Below are 20,077 nucleotides of genomic sequence, written 5' to 3'. Positions count from 1 at the left end.
AGGTTGGAACATTTGGCTTGCCTGCTTCCCTTTAGCAAACCAAGGTCCATGTATTTGTGTCAGCGTGTGTGTGTGCGTGTGTATGTGTGTGTGTGTGTGTGTGTGTGTGTGTGTGTGTGTGTGCGTGTGTGTGTGTGTGTGAGTGTGTGTGTGTGACTATTCAATTGCATACACTATGGGTCAAATAGTGACGCGGAAGTTTAGTTCGGGGGCCTATACTTCAGTGTCACTATTTGACCCACAGGGTGTGCAATTCAATACGTGAGGGTGGTGGGGGGGCAGCTCCTTACTGGAACTGCTCCCACCCACTTTTATTGATGGTCTGTTTCCATGGCAACACAGCACCATTAACAGGCCATCCTCCTCAGGCCATTGAAAAGGGTCTTTCACCCTGTGGTAGACAGGGGTACTGCAGGTAGTTCGTGGGATTTGCTTTCCGAAATAGAAAAATGTACAATGATAGGAAAAATGAAAAAGATAATCGAAAATAAATAATATATATCTTTCAGTTAATGTTTTGTTGATATTTAGAAAATAGTATTGTTCTGTACATTCCATCAAATTTATTTAACACAAGATAACACAAAACAATGGATGTTTTGTGTTATCTTGAGTTGGCTAAATAAACCCACTGGTAGGTAGCATTAATGGCATTTGCAGTGATCATTGTGTATAAAGGGGCCACTGGCTCCCCTTACTAAGTCAGATGTAGGGAACCACTGACCTAGAGAGGATACAAAAAATAAATTCAAATTATATGACTTTAGCCATTTTATTTTACAATTGGATTTCTCACGGAAGTTCTGGGAAAGTGTGGAGTTAGGGGAGAGAAGGGTGTGTTGGGGGGGGGGGGGGGTTTCAGGGACAAACGGAGATCTTTTATTCCTCATCTATCCATCACTCCTCCCTGCGCTGTCCTCTGAAGTTTATGACTCTCGTCACCGGCGTGTTTGTGAACAAACTTGTTGCCGGGGTGATGACGGCAAACAGAGCACCGGGCTTGTTGTTGGACCAGGTTCTTTATCCCAAGATACCCCCGTCTCAGACACACTCACACACACATACATGCACACTATACGCACACACACATAGAAATGAACATAGAAATACACATGCACACACATGCACACTTACACAACAAAACAGGCACGCAAACATACACAGCACACAGACACACACGCTCAAACATACACACGCACACAGACACACACACGCAAACATACACACGCACACAGACAGACACATATACATGCACACGCACACACACACATACAGACAAATGAGGGTTACCTCCTTAGGGTTGTGTGGTGTGTGTGCATGTGTTTCTTCATGTGTGCGCTCAATCTTTGTGTCTTCCTCCACAAGTTGAACGGGGGGGGGGGGGGGGAACCTGATTATTTGATTAGAGAAGAGACACATTCATTTGAGTCAGCGTTAGTCAGAGTTATCTTTAGAGGCTGGGTACCGTCTTCAGGGTTGGACGATGTGTTCATCAATACAGGGGATCAATGCAGTATTTCAACCTGGACATCAGTATAGTCGATCAATGTGAACATCAACACAACGGATCAATACAGTAGTTCCCTGGGCATTGATTTGAGTAAAACATGAATACTTTCGCAAGTCAGTGTGAATGTCACGGTAAAAGTTACAGTAAAAGCCTATTTTCTCACGCTAATGTTTTTCTTAATTTAACCGAATCTAGAGAGAAAGAGAGAAAGTAGAGAGTGGTGAAAGATGGAGAGAGAGGGTGAGACAGAGAGCGAAATAAGCTGAGAGGGAGGGACAGAGGGAGAGAGGGACAGACAGAGAGATAGAGACAGAGGGTGAGACTGAGAGAGAGACAGAGGCGGAGAGAGAGAGAGAAAGAGTGAGAGAGAGCGAGAGTGTAACACACAGAAAGAGACAGAGACATAGAGAGAAAGACAGAGAGAGAGAGAGATAGAGAGACAGAGACAGAGAGAGAGACAGATAGAAAGAGAGACTGAGGTTGAGAGAAGGGACAAAGAGAGAGTGACAAAGAGGGAGAGACAGAGAGAGAGACAGGGAGAGAGAGAGAGAAAGAGAGAGAGAGACAGAAACAGAGATAGAGAGCGCAAGTGCAGAAAGTGAGAGTATAGAGTAAAGGGCTACATCTGACCTCGGGGGCGGGGCTGTTCACCGGGGCTATAGTGGCTGTTTCCACCCCTCTGTCCCCCACTCTGAACAGCGCCTCTCACACCAAAACACCCTCCCACTGACGGGGGCTTCACGTCCTGCTATGGCCACCAGCACCACGGAGGGCAGTCCTCCAGCCGCGGCCAGGGTAGAGCCACAGGAGCCTGACTCAGACCCTAGCTTAGGACCCGGCTCAGAACCACACCCTGAGCCCAGCACCCACAGCCCAGACCTGAACCAGGAGCAGGGCCAGGACCAGAACCAGGACCAGAACCAGGACCAGAACCAGTATCAGGGTCAGGACCAGGACCAGGACCAGGACCAGGACCAGGACCAGAACCAATATCAGGGTCAGGAACAGGACCAGGATCAGGACCAGGACCAGGACCAGGAGCAGAACCAGAACCAGGACCAGGACCAGGACCAGAACCAGTATCAGGGTCAGGACCAGGACCAGGACCAGGACCAGGACCAGGGTCAGGAACAGGACCAGGAGCAGAACCAGAAACAGGAGCAGGAACAGGACCAAGTTCAAGAGCAGAACCAGTTTCAGGAACAGGACCAAGTTCAAGAGAACCAGGAAGAGGACCAGAGACAGAACCAGGACCAGAAAATGGACCAGGAGAAGAACCAAACCCACTACCAGAACCAGGACAGGGACCAGGATCTGGAACGAGACCAGGACCAGGTCCAGAACAAGGATAAAGACCAGGACCAAGACCAGGACCAGAACCAAGACCAAAACCAGAACCACGACTACAACAAGGACCAGGTCAAAGACCAGGACCAAGACCAGGACCGGAAACTGGACCAGGAACAGGACCAGAACCAGGACCAGAAGAAGAACCAGAACCAGAACCAGACCTCCACCCTACCAGAGAGAGAGGATGAAGAGGATGAGGATGAGGAGGAGGAGGACGGCAGGAAGAGGGCCACGCGGCCGACCCCGGAGGACCAGGGCCTGCAGGGGCGCGCTTCAGACCCGGACCAGACGGAGGAGAGGTTCCGGATCGACCGGAAGAAGCTGGAGTGCATGTTGTATGGTGAGTGTGTTGCTGAGACCCCCACCCTCGGCTGTCCATTGGGGGGGGGGGGGGGGCTGGAGAGAGAGTCTCTGACCCCAGCTCACGGTTGATCGCTTTTATTCACGATTATCGACTCGACCGATCTGCCCTGTTCCTCGTTCGCCAGCGATCAGCTCCTCCACAACGCTCCCCCTGTCGAGGATGTCACTTTTCCCTTGATGCATCTGTCTCGGCAGATGTGCAGATGTGAGTGCGTGCAGAAGTGCGTGTGCATGTGAGAGGGTGTGCATGTGTGTGTGTGTGTGTGTGTGTGTGTGTGCGTGTGTGTGTGTGTGTGTGTGGGTGTGCATATGTGTGTGTGTGTGTGTATGGGTGAGAATGTGTGTGTGTGTGTGTGCATATGTGAGTGTGAGTGTGTGTGTGAGTGTGCGTGTGACTGAGTGTGCGTCTATGCGTCTGTGTATGCAGACGTGTGTCAATATGTGCCTGCAGATGTTTGATGGCCACCACTTGGGCTACAGGATCCTGTAATGAAGGCTGTCAGCGTGGCGGCGGGGGAACCCAGGCCGTACGGCTGTGTGGCGGGACGGACACAGATCAGGACCCCCCAGGTCTCAGGGAAAACATTGCCTGAGGGCCAGCAGCTGGCCGCTGGAAGGAGGGCCAGTTGGTTTGGGGGACCCAGTGTAGTCCGCATGAGGCCCCAGATGCAAACGCTGTGTGTGTTTGTCTGTGCATATTGTTATATTAGTGTGTGTAATTTGTTATATTTTGTGTGTCTGTGTATTGTTCTATTTATGACTGTGTTTGTTTCTGTGTGCGTGCGTGCATGTGTGCGCGTGTTGTTGCTTTTTGTTACTGTGGGTTTGGGCGTGCATCGTTGTGTTTCTGTGTGTGTGCATGTGTGCGTGTTTCTGTTTGCGTATGTGTGCGGACGCATGTGTGTGTGTTCTTTGTGTGTGTCTGCGAGTGTGTGCGCTTATGTGTGTGTTTTGTGCACACAAGGACATTATAAAAAGACCCACATTCCTAAGCAGGGGTCTCTTGGTTATTTAACTTTTCCTCTTTTTTCTACGTCAGTAAAATACCGGTGGTGCTATTAGCCGTCTCTAGGTCAGCTCTTGAACCCCCCCCCCCCCCCCTTCCCACCCCTTCCCACCCCCCCTCCCCTCAGCCCCCCCTCACTCTGTTCCCATCTCATTCTTCGTCCCTGTCTGCCGTAACCCCTAGCAATGAGGAGGGGCGGTGTGTGTGTGTGTGTGTGTGTGTGTGTGTGTGTGTGAGTGAGTGAGTGAGTGAGTTTGTGTGTGTGTGTGTGTGTGTGTGTGTTTGTTTGTGTGTGTATGTGTATGTGTGTGTGTGTGTGTGCGTGTCTGTGTGTGTGTTAGTGTGTCTTAGTGTGTGTGTTATTCTGAGTGACTATGTGTGTGTGCGTGTGTGTGTGTGTGTGTGTGTGTATGTGTGTGTGTATGTGTGAGTGTATGTGTGAGTGTGTGTGTGTTTGTTATTCCGAGTGTTCCGAGTGTTTATGTCTGTGTGTATGTGTGTGTGTGTGTGTGTGTGTTTGGGCCTGTAAATGTCATTCGGGAACGATGGCCTTTTAAAACGTGTTAACGCTGGCAGCTCCTGTTTGTTGCTGCGTTCTCGCTGCTGTCCCGACACTGGCTCTGTGTTGACCCTGTGTGTGTGTATGTGTGTTCTCACTGCCGTCCCGACACTGGCTCCGTGTTGACCCTGTGTGTGTGTGTGTGTGTGTGTGTATGTGTGTTCTTGCTGCCGTCCGGACACTGGCTCCGTGTTGACCCTGTGTGTGTGTGTGTGTGTGCTTGTCTACACGTTAACACTCCACAAACAATCACAGGGATGGTAGCACTGACAAACGCTGCCCTTAAACATTAATTTCCTTTCTGTTTTATCACCTTTTTGGTTTTGTTTGTGTGTTGACTTTAAGAGTACAAACCCATAAATCCATTTTTCCTTTGAAAACGGTTCTGTGGCAGGGAAAATTCTTTATTTTAGGCTAAAGCCTAAAAATGTCTTACTATTCTACGTAAAATACAAGAAGTCTGCTACTATTGGCTGAAAGCTCTTTTCTAGAGCGTTCCCTGCTTGGCTGTGCAACCTCGCTCAAGTGAATGTGACGTGGATTCTGACCACGACCAAGCCGCTTTTTCTTAAATCTTTACCATCTTTATGATGCCACGACTGCTCTGATCAAATATTCATAAAATTGTAGAAAGAAGTTATCCCGAGGTACACCTCCTTTGATGAAGACTGTGTCACCATAAACGCATTGCAACACGTATCTCTGAAGGGTACATGACGTGGAGCTGTGGTGTGTTCCAGGTCCGAGGCGAGGAGACGCCCTGTCAGGAGAGGAGTTCTTTGAGAGGGTAAGCAGGGGGAAAGCATGGGGAAACAAGCTGAGGCCCTGAGATTTGACCAAGATTTTTGAGCAAGAAGATAAGCTAACAACACACAAACCTTTATCATATTCCAGGAACACTCCACCAGCCAAGAAAATACCTTGCATACAAAAACGATAATTGCACCAATGCGTACGTCCTTGATGTGACGGAGGTGTTGACTGTGGTGTTTTTTAAATGCTAATGAGCCTAAGTATCGAAGAATGAGGCTTTGTTTGGCCTGTTGTTTCCTGTGTTTGTCCCGCACGGTATGTTTTTGTGCGTTTGTGTGTGTGTATGTGTGTGACTGTGGGGAGGTTTTTCTTGTGATTCACCACAAGTTGAAAATCGATTCACCACTGGTGAATCACAAGAAACTATAGCCTCCATTGTTAATAAGGGTGTCATTCCCCCCCCCACTCTTCAGCCGTCACCTCTTTTATAAACAGACTCTTGACGGTCTTTGTGTGTGTCTCTCTCTCTCTGTCTCTCTCTCTCTCTCCCTCTCTCTCTCTCTCTCTCCCACTCTCTCTCTCTCTCTCTATGTCTCGCGATGGGACAGGTGATGAGGGAAACAGACACCCAGGTGAAATGGCCGTCCAAGTTGAAAATCGGTGCCAAGTCCAAGAAAGGTGACTGGATGCGAAGCGATGCTCTCAAATACATGACGTTGAATGGACTCTGGTGGTCCGCTGTTTAACTGTACTCTCTCACCTCAACCAAGACCCCCATGTGAAGGTGGAGGGAAAGAGAGCCAATGTTCTGGAAGCCAAAAGGAAAATCTTGGAAGTTCTGGAGACCAAGGTGAGGGTTGTATGTTGTAGTCAGTGGCCGTATGTTGTAGTCGGTGTCATCAACGGTAGACTGGAGGCTGACGCTAAGATACAGCTAAGATAAGGCTGGTGCAACAGAGCCTCTTGCATCTGCATCTCGTCCCGCTCAACTTGTATACTAGCTCAGATAAATACATGTTACTGGAGATGGTAATTTGAGATGGCAACTTGAGGAGATTATTTGAGATGGTGATTTGGGATGCTGATCTGAGATGGTTATTTGAGATGGTTACATGAGATGTTGATTTGAGATGCTGATTTGAGATGTTGATTCGAGAGTGTGATTTTCTGCCCCCCCACCAGGTGAACAAGGTGACCCTGAAGATGGACGTAGCCCACACTGAGCACTCCCATGTGATCGGTAAAGGGGGCGGGAACATCAAGAAGGTCATGGGGGTCACTTCCTGTCACATCCACTTCCCGGACTCCAACCGCCACAGCGCCACGGGGGAGAAGAGCAACCAGGTAAGACATCGTCCGCTGGGGGACCAGAAGGCATGCAATGGGACTACGTGTGTAATGATGGCCGCTAAATCACGAATGCATTTAAAGGTGACATATTATACCACCAGGCGTGAGTGTTGCGAGCCGTTTTGAAAATCAGCCTCTTCTGACATCGCAAGTGGGCGTGTCCACCTTAATGTATGACAGATAGATGAGCGACATTCGCTACCGTCCACTGGGTAGGCGTGTAGACTGGTCTATCCACCACACATCTAGGCGGACACACAGCCATTTGTGACAGAAGTGGCGAATTTTCAAAACGCCTTGTAACAGCTAATCACACTCACACCTGGTGTTATAATATGTCCCCTTTAACTCATGGAGCAATCATCCCGTGATGAGGCAGGGGTACTGATGATGGTAATAAGTCCCTCCCTGGTGTCTGTGCAGGTGTCCATCGCAGGGCCTGTTGAGGGGGTGGAGGCGGCATGGAGAAGCATCAGAGTGAGTGCTCAACGTTTGCATCGGAAGTGATAAAGGGATTCAGTCATTCAGCAGAGAGCCCAGAATTCGTTGACAAAGATATTAAAGCTATTCCTTCTCTCTCTCTCTCTCTCTCTCGCTCACTCTCTCTCTCTCTCTCCTCTCTCTCTTCTTCTATCCCCTCTCTCACTCTCTCTCTCTTGCTCTCTGTCAATTAAATTTCAATTCAACACGCAACAATGAAAAACTAAAAGAGCAATATCGATTATCAATGCTCTCTGGTCCAGGACGGTTTCTGTAAGTGCAGCAGGCCTAGGCATCCATTGTGACACCAGTCAGGGCTCACTCAGGAGGATTCAAGGTTCATTCAGATCTGTATAGGCAGAGACCGACGATACAGACAGCTCATTAACTTCCTGACGGTCGACAATGGGCACTCCGCTTATATTCAGGGAGCGAACCCTTCCCCCAGAGAGGAACCGGTAGCTGGAAGCTATCTGTGCTACACATGCATCGCACAAAGCGTCTGGAGTCATGAGAAGACGAGGAATAAATCATAAGCGTACACATCTGCACACACAGGACTAGATCGCAAAGGAGCTGGCCCTGTGCCTAAAGGCCCCCAGATAAGGCCATTAACCGAGGCAGCTATGAGCGAACCCACTGCTCAGCAGACAGCGACCGATAACAGAGTGTGAGCAGTAACCTTCACACACAGAGCGCGGAGTGGGTCTTGACACAAACCAAAAGAACGAGACAGAGGCCTGTAAGACGACTGTGGTTGACACATCAGGTTACGTAGCGCGACTCAACCCTAAGAGTGACACATGCCTCATACACAACAGAGTCCCGGACACAACTCCTAACGCAAACCTGTACCTCCCAGGACCTGCAGCCTCTGGTCCTGACCTTCGACCTCCCGGCCAGCCCGGTGCCCCAGCCCCAGCTGGACGCGGGCTCCCCCGTCATCCAGCAGGTGTCCCAGGCCCTGGGGGTGGGGGTGAGCTTCAGGGCCATTCCCCCCCAGGCCCCGCCAGCCCACCAGAGCCCCCCGGCCCAGCCACTGTACGCCAGCCGCTGCAGCGTGCGCGGGCTGCAGGGCAACGCGGCGGACGTCCAGGTGGGTGGAGGGACGGGGACACGGGGGGCCGAGCCGTCTCTGTGGGGAGGGGAACACGCTAGGTCTCCCAGTCGGGCGAACAGATAGGAGACGTCGGACACGGTGTCGGGGACGGCTTCAGGCCAGGTTACACAGCTAGGGGCGGGGATTAGTGGGATTGGACCTTCTGCTTCTGCACCTGATCCGTGGGTTTGTTTCAGGGGGAGGACAGTGCAGAGGTTAGTGGTTAGTGGTTAGAATGGTCCTGGGTTATAGAGGACTTCCTTTGACCTTAACGACATCTCTCACAATTACCTGCGAGTCGCTTTGGGTTAAAGCGTCTGCTGAATGACTTGTTACGGTCATTTATGCAAGCATGAACAAGGTTCCTCTGAAAGGAATCTGCATGATTGTTGCAATTTACTCAATGGATGGATGAACTGACAGACAGATAGACAATCAGGCAAACTTACAGACAGGAAGAGACACCCACAAACACGCACGCATGCACACACACAGGCCCACACACACGCAAACATACACACACACAGGCAGGCACACAGGCAGACTGACTGACTGGAAGAAACACACACACACACACACACACATACACACACACACACACACACACAGACACTCACACACACACACACACACACACACACACACACACACACACACACACACACACACACAGACAAACATACACAGACATACAGACAGACAGGCAGAAGGACAGGCAGACAGACAGGCAGACTGCCATACAGAGAGACACAGCTCACCTGTCGTTCCTCCCACAGAAGGCGGTGTGCGTCCTGATGGAGGTGCTGCTGGGACCGGAGGTCGGTGGTCAGGGGGCGGGGCTGATCGTCTCCAGCCAGCTGGACGTCACCTCCCAGCAGCACCTCTTCATGCTGGGCCAGAACGGAGCGCACTTCCTGGCCGTCATGCACCAGACCCAGACCCAGATCATCCTGCCGGACCCCAGCGCCCCCCAGAGCCCCCCCTCGCTGCTGGTCCAGGGCAGCCCAGAGGGAGTGTGCCTGGCCCGGCAGCAGCTCATGGTAGGGCGGGTTCCACAGGGTTGGGGAGGGACAAGGGGAACCCTGGTTCTGTTAAGGGGCAGAAAGGAGCTCTTGTGTTGTGGATTTTTGTCTTAAAGTGAAACCAACTCCAACTCAAATCAATCCTGTGATAGGATTGAAGAAAAGGCTTAATAATTACATACTGACGAATATAAGTTTGTGTGTGTGTGCGTGCGCTTGGGTCCATCATGTGTGTGCACATGCAGGACTGCCTCCCCGTGTGCCTGATGTTTGACATGCGTGAGGAGGGGGAGACGGACCCCCGAAGACTGAACCAGATGATGCAGGACCTGGAGGTCTTCATCAGCATCAAACCCAAGGTCAAACAGACCAGCAAGGTAACCCCCCCCCCCCACACACACACACACACACCTGCAGAGCCCTCTACATGTGTCATGGTTTTTTTTTTTTACCGTGTATTCACATGAGCCAGGCCGTCCTGTATGCACTTCCCTTACATCGGGGGTGGCTGGGTCCACTTTTACTGTCGAACACACCCTATCCGCAGTAATAACTGGGAAAAACTGTTCAAACCGGTCAAAGCCAAGAAGAAAAAAATAGTTGTGGACCAATTGACTAAATAATGAATATGGTGAGTAAAAAATTCACACAATGAGGCAGAAAGGTCAAACCTTATTGATTCCATCAAACAACAGACCCCACACAAATCAACACAAAACACACACATCTCATCGTACACAGTAGTGGTTTCTATTCAGGGAGGTGGATTGTTGTCAGCAAGTACTCACTTCTCCGAGAGAAAAGGGTTATAACCCCTTTAACCCTATAGAAAGCATCATTGGGCAAGGACTCCACGTACCTCACCGTAGACACAAGGAACTGCCAACTGCAATATTTACTTTGCCAGCTTTTGAGAAGCCTGCTGTGTCCCCAGACTGCTATTGATCGGTTTGGCTGAAGTCTCGCAAATAAGACTTTAGATTCCTATCTGAAGTCTGAGGGGAGACAAGCTCAACTCTGTCTGAACAGGGTTCTTAGTATTTGTTTCAACCAATCATGTTGCTGGAGGCGGAATCTGTAACGTAGCGTAATTGGCACACACATATTTTGCGAGCAGTACAGAACCGTGAAGGAAGTGTAAATTAGTCAAATCCACACCGTACAAACTGGCCACTGTAAAATCGACTTGTTAAAATCCTTTCCTGAAAGCTTCATCCACTCACACAAATTGATTTTGCTTTCGGAAGAATATCTACCGATGAGAAAAAGTTTCAGGAAACTAGGCTTAGAAAATAAAAGATTATACTATAACATAGCACGACTGCTGGACCAGAGGTTCTGCTGTAACACAGTAGGACTGCTGGGTCAGAGGTTCTGTAACATAGTAGGACTGCTGGATACGAGGTGCGTCTGTGGGTGACCTGAGTGTGGGTGTCTCTCCTGAGGTCAGTCGGTGGTGGTGAAGGGTCTGGAGCGGAACATGTCCAGCCTGTACGAGGCCCGGCGTCTGCTCCTGGGGCTGGACTCCTGTGAGATCGCCAAGGTTACCCAGCCGACCCCTGACCCCGCCAACGGGCTGACTCACTATTGGCTGAGCATGTTGCTGCAGCAGCTGCGCCTAGCCGAGCAAGGTGAGTGTCCTCAGCCCACCTGTGGTTCCCATTGGTTGTGTCTGCTTCCCATATGGGTCTTGAAGAGTAGCCTGAAAATGAAACCAAAGGGATGGCCCCATCGCTGGCGAAGGAAAGTTAGATCTTTCCCTATTTGCGAAAATCATAAAATGAGGGAAACAGGAAATGCAATTTTGCCATTAGTCTTCGATGTAGTCTTGTTAGTAGAAAAAAATACCCTTTCCTGTTGGTCCGTCAGGCCCTTTGTCCACCCAGGTGGCGATGGGTTCTCAGTGTCACAACAACAAGCCCCGCCCATCACTGCCCCCGGGCTTGACCACACCCACCGAGGAAGGCCGGTCTGGTCTGAGCTGGACTGGGTCCGACTGCCGTCCTCTGGAGAAGGTTTAGTGTGGCTGCTTTCATGCACCATCTCCATAGAAATTAACTAGTGCTAGCACTAACGTGCAACAACACAAGGTCACATGACGTACACACATATAAACACACACATTCTATTTATACACACATATAAATATAAACTTATATTGTATTTTATTTTATTATTCTGTTCTATTTTATTTATATTTTAAGCACATTAAGTACATTTCAGTGCACATTCTTTATGAGTATGTGACAAATAAAAACCTCTAAATCTGTTTGAATCACACGGCCCTCCTTCAGATCCTGGAGAACGAGGACCACTCCGGCCAATCAGAGCAGGAGAGGGGCGGGCCCATGCTGATGACCTCAGCGGAGGCGGGAGAGGGGGTGACTAACGGTGGCCACGCCCCCCGGATGCTGAGTGGACGCAGGGGCAGCCTGCAGGGTCCCGAGCACTGCAGGGTGTTCAGCCTGGGGAGAAGGCACTCCACGGGGCAGGCCTTCACACACAGGTCAGCACACACACACACACACACACGCACTGATGCACACACACACACACACACACACGCACACCCACACACACAGAAAAACATGCACATACACACACACTCACACACAGACGCACACACGCACACACACACACACAAATACATACGCATACACGCAGACACACACGCACACACACACACAGACACATGCACATACACACACAAATACATACGCACACACACACATACGCACATGTACACGCACAAGCACACGCACTCACACACACATACACACACACACACACACACACACACACACAAACACAGACTGAACACACAATGAATCATTCAGAGAAACGTGTTGTCTTTTTTATTTTATTGGCGAGCTATTCCCAGCTTGGAATCTAAATCGTAACTTGCATCTGGAGTCCTGTGGCTCGTGAAGAGCACGTCCTGACAGAGCCCGCCCGGGGGCTGACGTTGGGTATCTGGAGCGCCCTCGTCATCCAATGTCCTCTCTGTAATGAATCAGCACGCTGGGAGGAACAGGAACACAGCTCGTTACTGTCACACCCGCTCCTACAGACGGCCTGCACTCACTGACCTGAGTCCACACGTGTGTTTCTCTGTGGTGTGTGTGTGTGTGTGTCACTGTGTGTGTGTGTCACTGTGTGTGTCACTGTGTGTGTGTGTGTGTGTGTGTGTGTGTGTGTATGTTTGTATGTGTGTGCCTGTGTGTGTGCATGTGTGCTTGTGTGTGTGTGTGTGTGTATGTTTGTATGTGTATGCCTGTGTGTGTGGATGTGTGCTTGTGTGTTTGTGTGTGCGTGTATGCGTATGCATGTGTGTGTGTGTGTGTGTGTGTCAATGTGTGTGCGTGCATGTGTTTGTGTGTGTGTGTATGTGCATGTGTGTGCGTGTGTGTGTGTGTGTGTGTGTGTTTGTGTGTGTGTGTGTGCGTTTTTGTGCGTGCGTGAGTGCGCATGTGTTTGTGTGTGTGTGTGTGTGTGTATGTGTGTGTGTGTGTATGTGTGTGTGTGTGTGTCCAGGCTGCTGAGCGGGGAATTGGAGGGAGGTGCAAGGAGAGACAGGAGGAACAGCCTGAGGAGAGAGGTGATTCTGGTTCACGATGTTCTCGATGAGTCATCACTCAGGGACGATGAGTCATCACTCGGGGACGAGGTGACTAACCTGGAGAAAACAAATTTGCTCTCGGTCTCCTTGTTTCACTTGACCACCCCATTCCTCACACTGTTAGAGAATAATCGTTTGTGATAGAGTTTGGATCATTCTCCATCTTTTCTGCTGAATCTATAAATCTAAATCTTGAAACTTGAATTTGTTTATTAAACCGTAATAAATGAAGGACTGATTGTGTCAGAATGGAGAGAGAGAGAGAGGATGGACAGATAATATCCTCTTATGTTTCATATGTTTAGTTGTAAAAATTATAATGAACCCTTGCTCCAAACTTATAAATAACATCAGATCATCTTTATAATTTATTGTCCTGTCTTTGGGCTTAACCTTCAGCCATGCATAAACAACGTTCAGAATGTGGAAAATGAGTATCCATCCTCTACATTCTCCTTGCTGTTTACATTGCCTAATGAATTACAATTACAATTAGGGCATTTAGCAGACGCTTTAATCCAAAGCGACTTACATCGGTTAATACATTCCCCATTGTTCCTTCTGCGCTCACAGAGAACGAAGACCCCGTTTCTAACAATACCTCTCCCATTTCCCTGCTGCAGGATTACGACTACGAGCAGAAGAAGCAGCTCGCCACCCGAGGCAAGTGCTTCTCAAGGAGAGCTCACGAAACTCTCATAACCTTCAATGTTAGCTTCAGGTTCATTCTGCACTCCTGTGTCTGCCCTTGATGCATCACGTGACGTGAGACCAATATAGAAACATGATACAACAGCGGCCCAGCAGGCCTGTTGGGGGTTGAGAACAAGCCACCAAGAGATCCTTCCAGCCACACACCGGGGTGGTGGAAGACCCGACATGCCAGCCTCTCATCACATATTTGAGTGATGGGCCTCGCTTTGCGCAATGACAAAGGCCCTTTCGAGGGTTTACTGCCTTGGCGTTGAATCGGAGAGGGGAGAGGTAGGCAAAGCGAGCCAGAGAACGTAATAACGGCACCCAGGTTTGGAGCCACGCGGTGCCAAGGAAGAGAGCGGAGTGGATCTGTTTGAATGCTGCACCACGCCAAAGTTATAATTGAGCAGCACTGGCACAGCCGCCAAACTAACACTGGTTGGGTCAATACACACACACACACACACACAATGCAGGCACACGCATGCACGCACACCAGCATGAATGCACACACAATGCACCCACACAGACACACACAAACTCAGACACGCAGCGCACACACACATTCATGCAGCTTCCCACAAACACACACACACACGGACATACAAACAGAGGTAGACAGGTACGGCAAACACATGCAATCCCGCACACACACATGCACACAACTAATACAAACTTTAGGCATGCACAGAACCAAGAACGCAGCGTCATCCGTCCACCAGAGCGCTATCGTTGCGCCAAATGACGCTCTGTTCCCTCATCATTCCTTCATGGAATTAGGAATTAGCGGTGTGAATGAGCCATCTGCCCGGCACCCCTATGACACCCCTATGCCAGAATATGAAAAGGGACACACGCATGCACACACACACCCACACACACAGACACACACACACACACACACACACACACACACACACACACACACACACACACACACACACACACACACACACACACACACGCACACACACACACGCACACAAAATACACCCAGCACGTCCCACACTTTGATTGCGTCTCACTTTCTGTGGAGTGCACTTGCACGCTCCTTTTTCTTATTCTCACCCCACCCCGAAGACTGGAGAGGTTCCTGAGGTGATTTGTCAAAGTGCCAGCCGCTCTTAATACTCCTTAATCCCCGCAGACTGGTCTCTATCGAGGGCGCCGGGCGCTGGTGTTTAGGGAGCCATCCCTCTTCATTAAACAGCACTCGAGATGGAGTCACTTGCTTGAGGCCCGTCCGATGCTGCTGCTGCTGCCAGGACCTACATCTAACAGGTTCTCCCTCTGCTGCCGCAGCAGAGGGAGAACCTGTTAGTCTCTCTGGGCTTCTGTGGGTGTGATGGCCATCGATTCATCACAAGCCTCCCCTTCTTCTGGAGACAGACGTCTCTTTAAGAGGCTTGCTGAAGGCGTCTCCTCACGTACTCTAGGAGCTGCAGTGTGTGTGTGAGTGCCATAGACAGGCCCAGGTTCGTTCCGCTCTCGTTTGAAGCCGCTTCAGCAAACTTTATTGATGTCACGTTCTGTGGCAACGGGTCGCTTTTATGCAAATTATCTGTGACACTACCGACAAAGAGTCTCCAACCGCTTTGAAGTCCCCTGCCCCTTCAAAACATTCGATAAAGATCACTTCAGACAGTCCTGAAGAGTCACTCAGCATCACATTTTAACTCCATCAGGCTGTGAACTGATCCCTCTGTAGGCCTCTGTTTGTGATCACTTCGGTGTTGCTAAAGGGAGCATACACCAACAGCCCTAAAGTTTGTGTATATATACTAACAGTTATTAACTTTTGTAATTTCTGTGTGTGTGTGTGTGTATGTCTGTGTGGGATTTTGTGTTTGTGTGTGGGATTGTTTGCGTGTGTCTGTGTCTGTATTCATGTGTGATTGTGTGTGTGCCTTCATGTGTGAGTGTGTGTGTGCCTTCATGTGTGATTGTGTGTGTGCCTTCATGTCTGACTGTGTGTGTGTGTGTGTGTGTGAGTGTGTGTGTCTGTGTGTGTGTATTCATGTGTGATGTCATGTGTGTGTGCCTTCATGTCTGATTGTGTGTGTGTGTTTGTGTGTGTGTGTGTGTCTGTGTGTATTCATGTGTGATGTCATGTGTGTGCCTTCATGTGTGATTGTGTGTGTGCCTTCATGTCTGATTGTGTGTGTGTCTGTGTGTGTGTATTCATGTGTGATGTCATGTGTGTGTGCCTTCATGTCTGACTGTGTGTGTGAGTGTGTGTCTGTGTGTGTGTATTCATGTGTGATGTCGTGTGTGTGCCTTCATGTCTGACTGTGTGTGTGTGTGTGTGTCTGTGTGTGTGTACTCATGTGGGATGTCATGTGTGTGTCCTCACAGCCATGCAGAGGAAGCCCATGGTGACGGAGGTCCAGACCCCCACAGACCACTGGAGCGGCCTTGGCTTCTCCAAGTCCATGCCAGCCGAGGCTGTGAAGGAGCTCCGCAACGTCAGCCGCCGCTGCTACAAGCCCTACCTGAACGACGGCAGCGCCAGCCAACCACTGGTAGGAGGGAGGGCTCACCGAGCTGAGCCCACACGTGTGCTTCTCTGTGGTGTGTGTGTTTGTGCGTCTCTGTGTTTGTCTGTGTGTGTGCGTGTGTACGTGTGTGTTTGTGGGGTGTGTGCTGGCGTGTGAGTGCGTGAGGAAGGATCTCTAGACCAGACTAGCATCTCAGGCATCTACAATTATACATCTCCCATTAAAGATTCCTCAATCAATGGTTTCCATGAGCTCAGAGTTTCATTCCGTCAACTGGGATTCACGATTGAACACGACGGAGTTTGTTTGCACAGCCTTGGCACTTCCACACAGCAATATCTATTCCTCTGGAATTACTTAATATTTTTAGGACTGCCATACGATGCCCGGTCCGCCCATTAGCCAAGAGACAGTGTTTTGTTTATTCCTACTGATGCCTTCTCTAATACAAGCATTTATCTCGCCGTGTGGCCATGGTGATATTTCCCCGAGCTCGCCAATTTGCACGCTCAGTTACCTCGGCGGTGATACCATCAGTGCCCTGAGTGAAACAAAGGAAGCCCGCCGTCGTATTTACCTGGGCGCGCATTATCACCACAGCTGCGGGCTCTGTCCCCCCACAAGCCTCGGTAACTCCAGCGTCTGCTCGGGGAACACACGATGTGTTGGAGTGATGGAGGACGCGACCTGAGGAGAATTAGATGGGCTGCTGCTAGACGGGAAACAGAGCCAATCATTTCCTTCTTCACAGCTGTTACGTTATCTGAGATGAGGCGATGGGAGGGCGAGCTTACTGTTATTACTAAAACGATGGATTGTGTTAGTTCTCTCTCACTGTGGGTACTCCTGAACAGTTGATGCATTTGATTTGTGTTTTTTCTTTGTTCAGAGAACCACGGCGTGTATTATGTGTGTTTGTGTACCCGTACACCTCAGATGTTAGCCTGATGACTGGGTTTGATGACTGGTTCTGATGACTGGGTCTGATGACTGGGTCTGATGACTGGGTCTGATGTCTGGTTCTGATGACTGGTTCTGATGACTGGTTCTGATGACTGGGTTTGATGACTGGGTTTGATGTCTTGTTCTGATGACTGGTTCTGATGAATAGGTCTGATGACTGGTTCTGATGACTGGTTCTGATGACTGGTTCTGATGCCTGTGTCCCCTCCCTGTGTGCTGCAGGCCTGGGCCCACCAGGCCCTGAGGGACAGAGCGTGTAACGGCAGTAACTCGGAAAACTGGAGGGACAGGCGGGGCTCGGCGTCTTCAGTCTCGTCAGTCCCCACCTCCTCCTCTTCCTCCTCCTCACCCTCATCACCTCCTGCCCAGTTCTCCTCCTTCTTCTCCTCTTCCGCCTCCTCCGGCAATCCTTTACCTCCTTTCGTGTCCTCCTCTTGTAACAGAGGGAGGGGAAACGACAAGGCCGGTGAGTGACCTCCATAATATGACATAATGTCTGTGTTTTCATTTGATCTGGATATAGTGGACCAACTGTGTTTTAGATTTCAATCGCCTTAGCTCACTTGGCTGAATTAAATTCTGACAAGTAAAAATGTAATTTTGACGATTCAATGTGACCGTTTTAATTAGTTGTTACGTTGATTTCTTAATTCTGATTGGTTGATTTGGTTGACCTCTGACCCACAGCGGACAGCTTCATGTGCAGCAATGGCAGTTTCTTTGAGGGCGGGGCCTCTTGTTCTAGGAGGGCGTCGACATGCAGCCAGAGAAGCCCCTCCCCCCTGGAGGACGACCTGCCGGAGGTTCTCTGTCAGCTCGGCCTCGGGAAATACGTGGATGTGCTCCACCAGCAAGAGGTACACACACACACACACACACACACACACACATACGCACACACACACACACACGTATGCACACATATACGCACACACACACACACACAAACACATGCATACACGCACACACACAAAGTCACAAACATGGAGTCAAAAACACATACTCAGACAAACAGAAATACACTCACACACGCAAACACGATAACAAACACTAAAACTCTAAGACACATACACGCACACAAACACTCATACTACATACTCATCATCATACACACACACACACACACAGATACAAAGACATTACGTAGTACCTACTGCTACTTGCTTAAGGACACACATACACTCACATCTTACTCGTTCTCCCTCCTCTCCCTCCTGTTCGCCTGTCCCTCCACTCTATCTAGTCCATATGCGACCCACTCACTCGGTTCATGCCAACGGGCAGCAGTGATGTCAATAAGCTGCACTGGATTGTTCCACTCTCTCCATCTGTGTTATTGGCATGTGATGGTAGAACGTGTTAGTGATGCTGGCTCTCCCACCAGATTGACTACCAGACCTTCCTGACTCTGTCTGATGAGGATCTGAAAGAGGTTGGGGTCACCACCTTTGGGGCCCGACGCAAGATGTTATTGGCAATCTGTGGTGAGTCTGCAGGAGATCACGTTTACCCCAATCATACTTATTGCTCCTCTTGGAGGAACTCAGCTTGATACCTTCGTCTGGGGGAGATTTTCTTATTTTTCTTTGCAAAAAAATGAACGCATACTTTCTATTATTATTAATCATAATTTATATTAATAATCTATAACTATAGATTGTTATCAATTATTTTATATAAAGTACGGTTATGATTAACTTGAATTGTATTCTATTATATTATTTTATATTGTATTGTGTTCTACTCTGTTCTATTCTAGAGTTGACCAGAAGCAAGAGGAGACTCTCGGACACGTCCAGTGTGAAGTCAGTCTACCTGGAGGGCGGGGCTAGCGGGCGACTCCCACCAATCGTGGATATGGAGGTGGCTGGGCAGAGCAAGCATTGGTGAAACAAAGGATCACTCAACTCTCGCTCAACATCATGGTTCATTTTGTGGGTTTGCTCAGACGTACATAGATATTCTACATCATTGACTCTACTTCTACAGCCGTAACCAAAAGAGTTGTATCCAAACGCGACAAGAAGGTCGTCTTATTCGACTTTTGATTCAGTGAGAGACGCACAATGTAGAAATACATCGGATGAATGTGCTTTTCGAATTTTGTCTAAGCAAAATGACTTGGTCTTCATTTAGTGTCAAATTGGTCTACATTGCTTTTGGTGTCAAAATGTTACCGGTAACCACTAAAGTTCTTTGCAATGTAAATAAAGTTTGTAGGTAATACTTATATTATGCCAAATTTCAATGATATAACAGTATCAGTTTCAGTAACCTTGGGGGCCCGACGCAAGATGTTATTGGCAATCTGTGGTGAGTCTGCAGGAGATCACGTTTACCCCAATCTTATTGCTCCTCTTGGAGGAACTCAGCTTGATACCTTCGTCTGGGAGACATTTTCTTATTTTTCTTTGCAAAAAAAATGCACGCATATTTTATTATCATTAATCATAATTTATATTAATAATCTATAACTATAGACAAGACTCTTTTTGTTATTCCCAATCAAACATCAGCGGTCAGTGAAGTGGCCACCAGAGGGCGCTGCTGCACCGCGCCTCGATGAGGCATTCGGGTCGCACTGTTCTTCTATTGTGTCCAACGTAATGGATTTGTTTCAGAAACTACTTCAGTGGCATTAGAGCAATGGATGGATCAGCCGACTGTTGGGAGTAGCGTAGGTACTCACTCAGATGAGCGAAAATTAATTCTAAATCCGTAATGGGTAAATAGACAAATTGGCGTAGTGGGCTGGAGGTAATGTGAAACTGCCGCTGATATCGCTGTGTCCTGGCCGGCTTTGAGGCTG

At 49.2% G+C, this 20,077-nt stretch overlaps 1 protein-coding gene across 1 annotated transcript; it reads left to right on the top strand.

Annotated features, from left to right (window-relative positions):
- Nucleotides 1-2,770: 2,770 nt before the first annotated feature.
- bicc2 (bicaudal C homolog 2) lies at nt 2,771-19,158 on the top strand (the record flags this gene model as incomplete). The annotated part of the gene is made up of 21 exons (XM_079744878.1): nt 2,771-2,929; nt 3,116-3,200; nt 5,529-5,575; nt 6,150-6,219; nt 6,312-6,391; nt 6,724-6,885; nt 7,315-7,368; nt 8,234-8,467; nt 9,247-9,510; nt 9,738-9,869; nt 10,943-11,123; nt 11,362-11,507; nt 11,787-11,998; nt 12,563-12,593; nt 13,735-13,774; nt 16,163-16,329; nt 17,491-17,625; nt 17,712-17,734; nt 18,014-18,125; nt 18,653-18,752; nt 19,028-19,158. 21 exons carry the CDS (start codon nt 2,771-2,773, stop codon nt 19,156-19,158), a joined length of 2,565 nt encoding a protein of 854 aa, XP_079601004.1.
- Nucleotides 19,159-20,077: the final 919 nt, after the last annotated feature.

This window comes from Pollachius pollachius, assembly GCF_949987615.1.
Source record: "Pollachius pollachius genome assembly, chromosome: 10".
In the NCBI taxonomy this organism is placed as follows: Eukaryota; Metazoa; Chordata; class Actinopteri; order Gadiformes; family Gadidae; genus Pollachius; species Pollachius pollachius.
The sequence above is the reverse complement of the archived record's forward strand: the minus strand, read 5'-3'. Positions and strand labels throughout refer to the sequence as shown.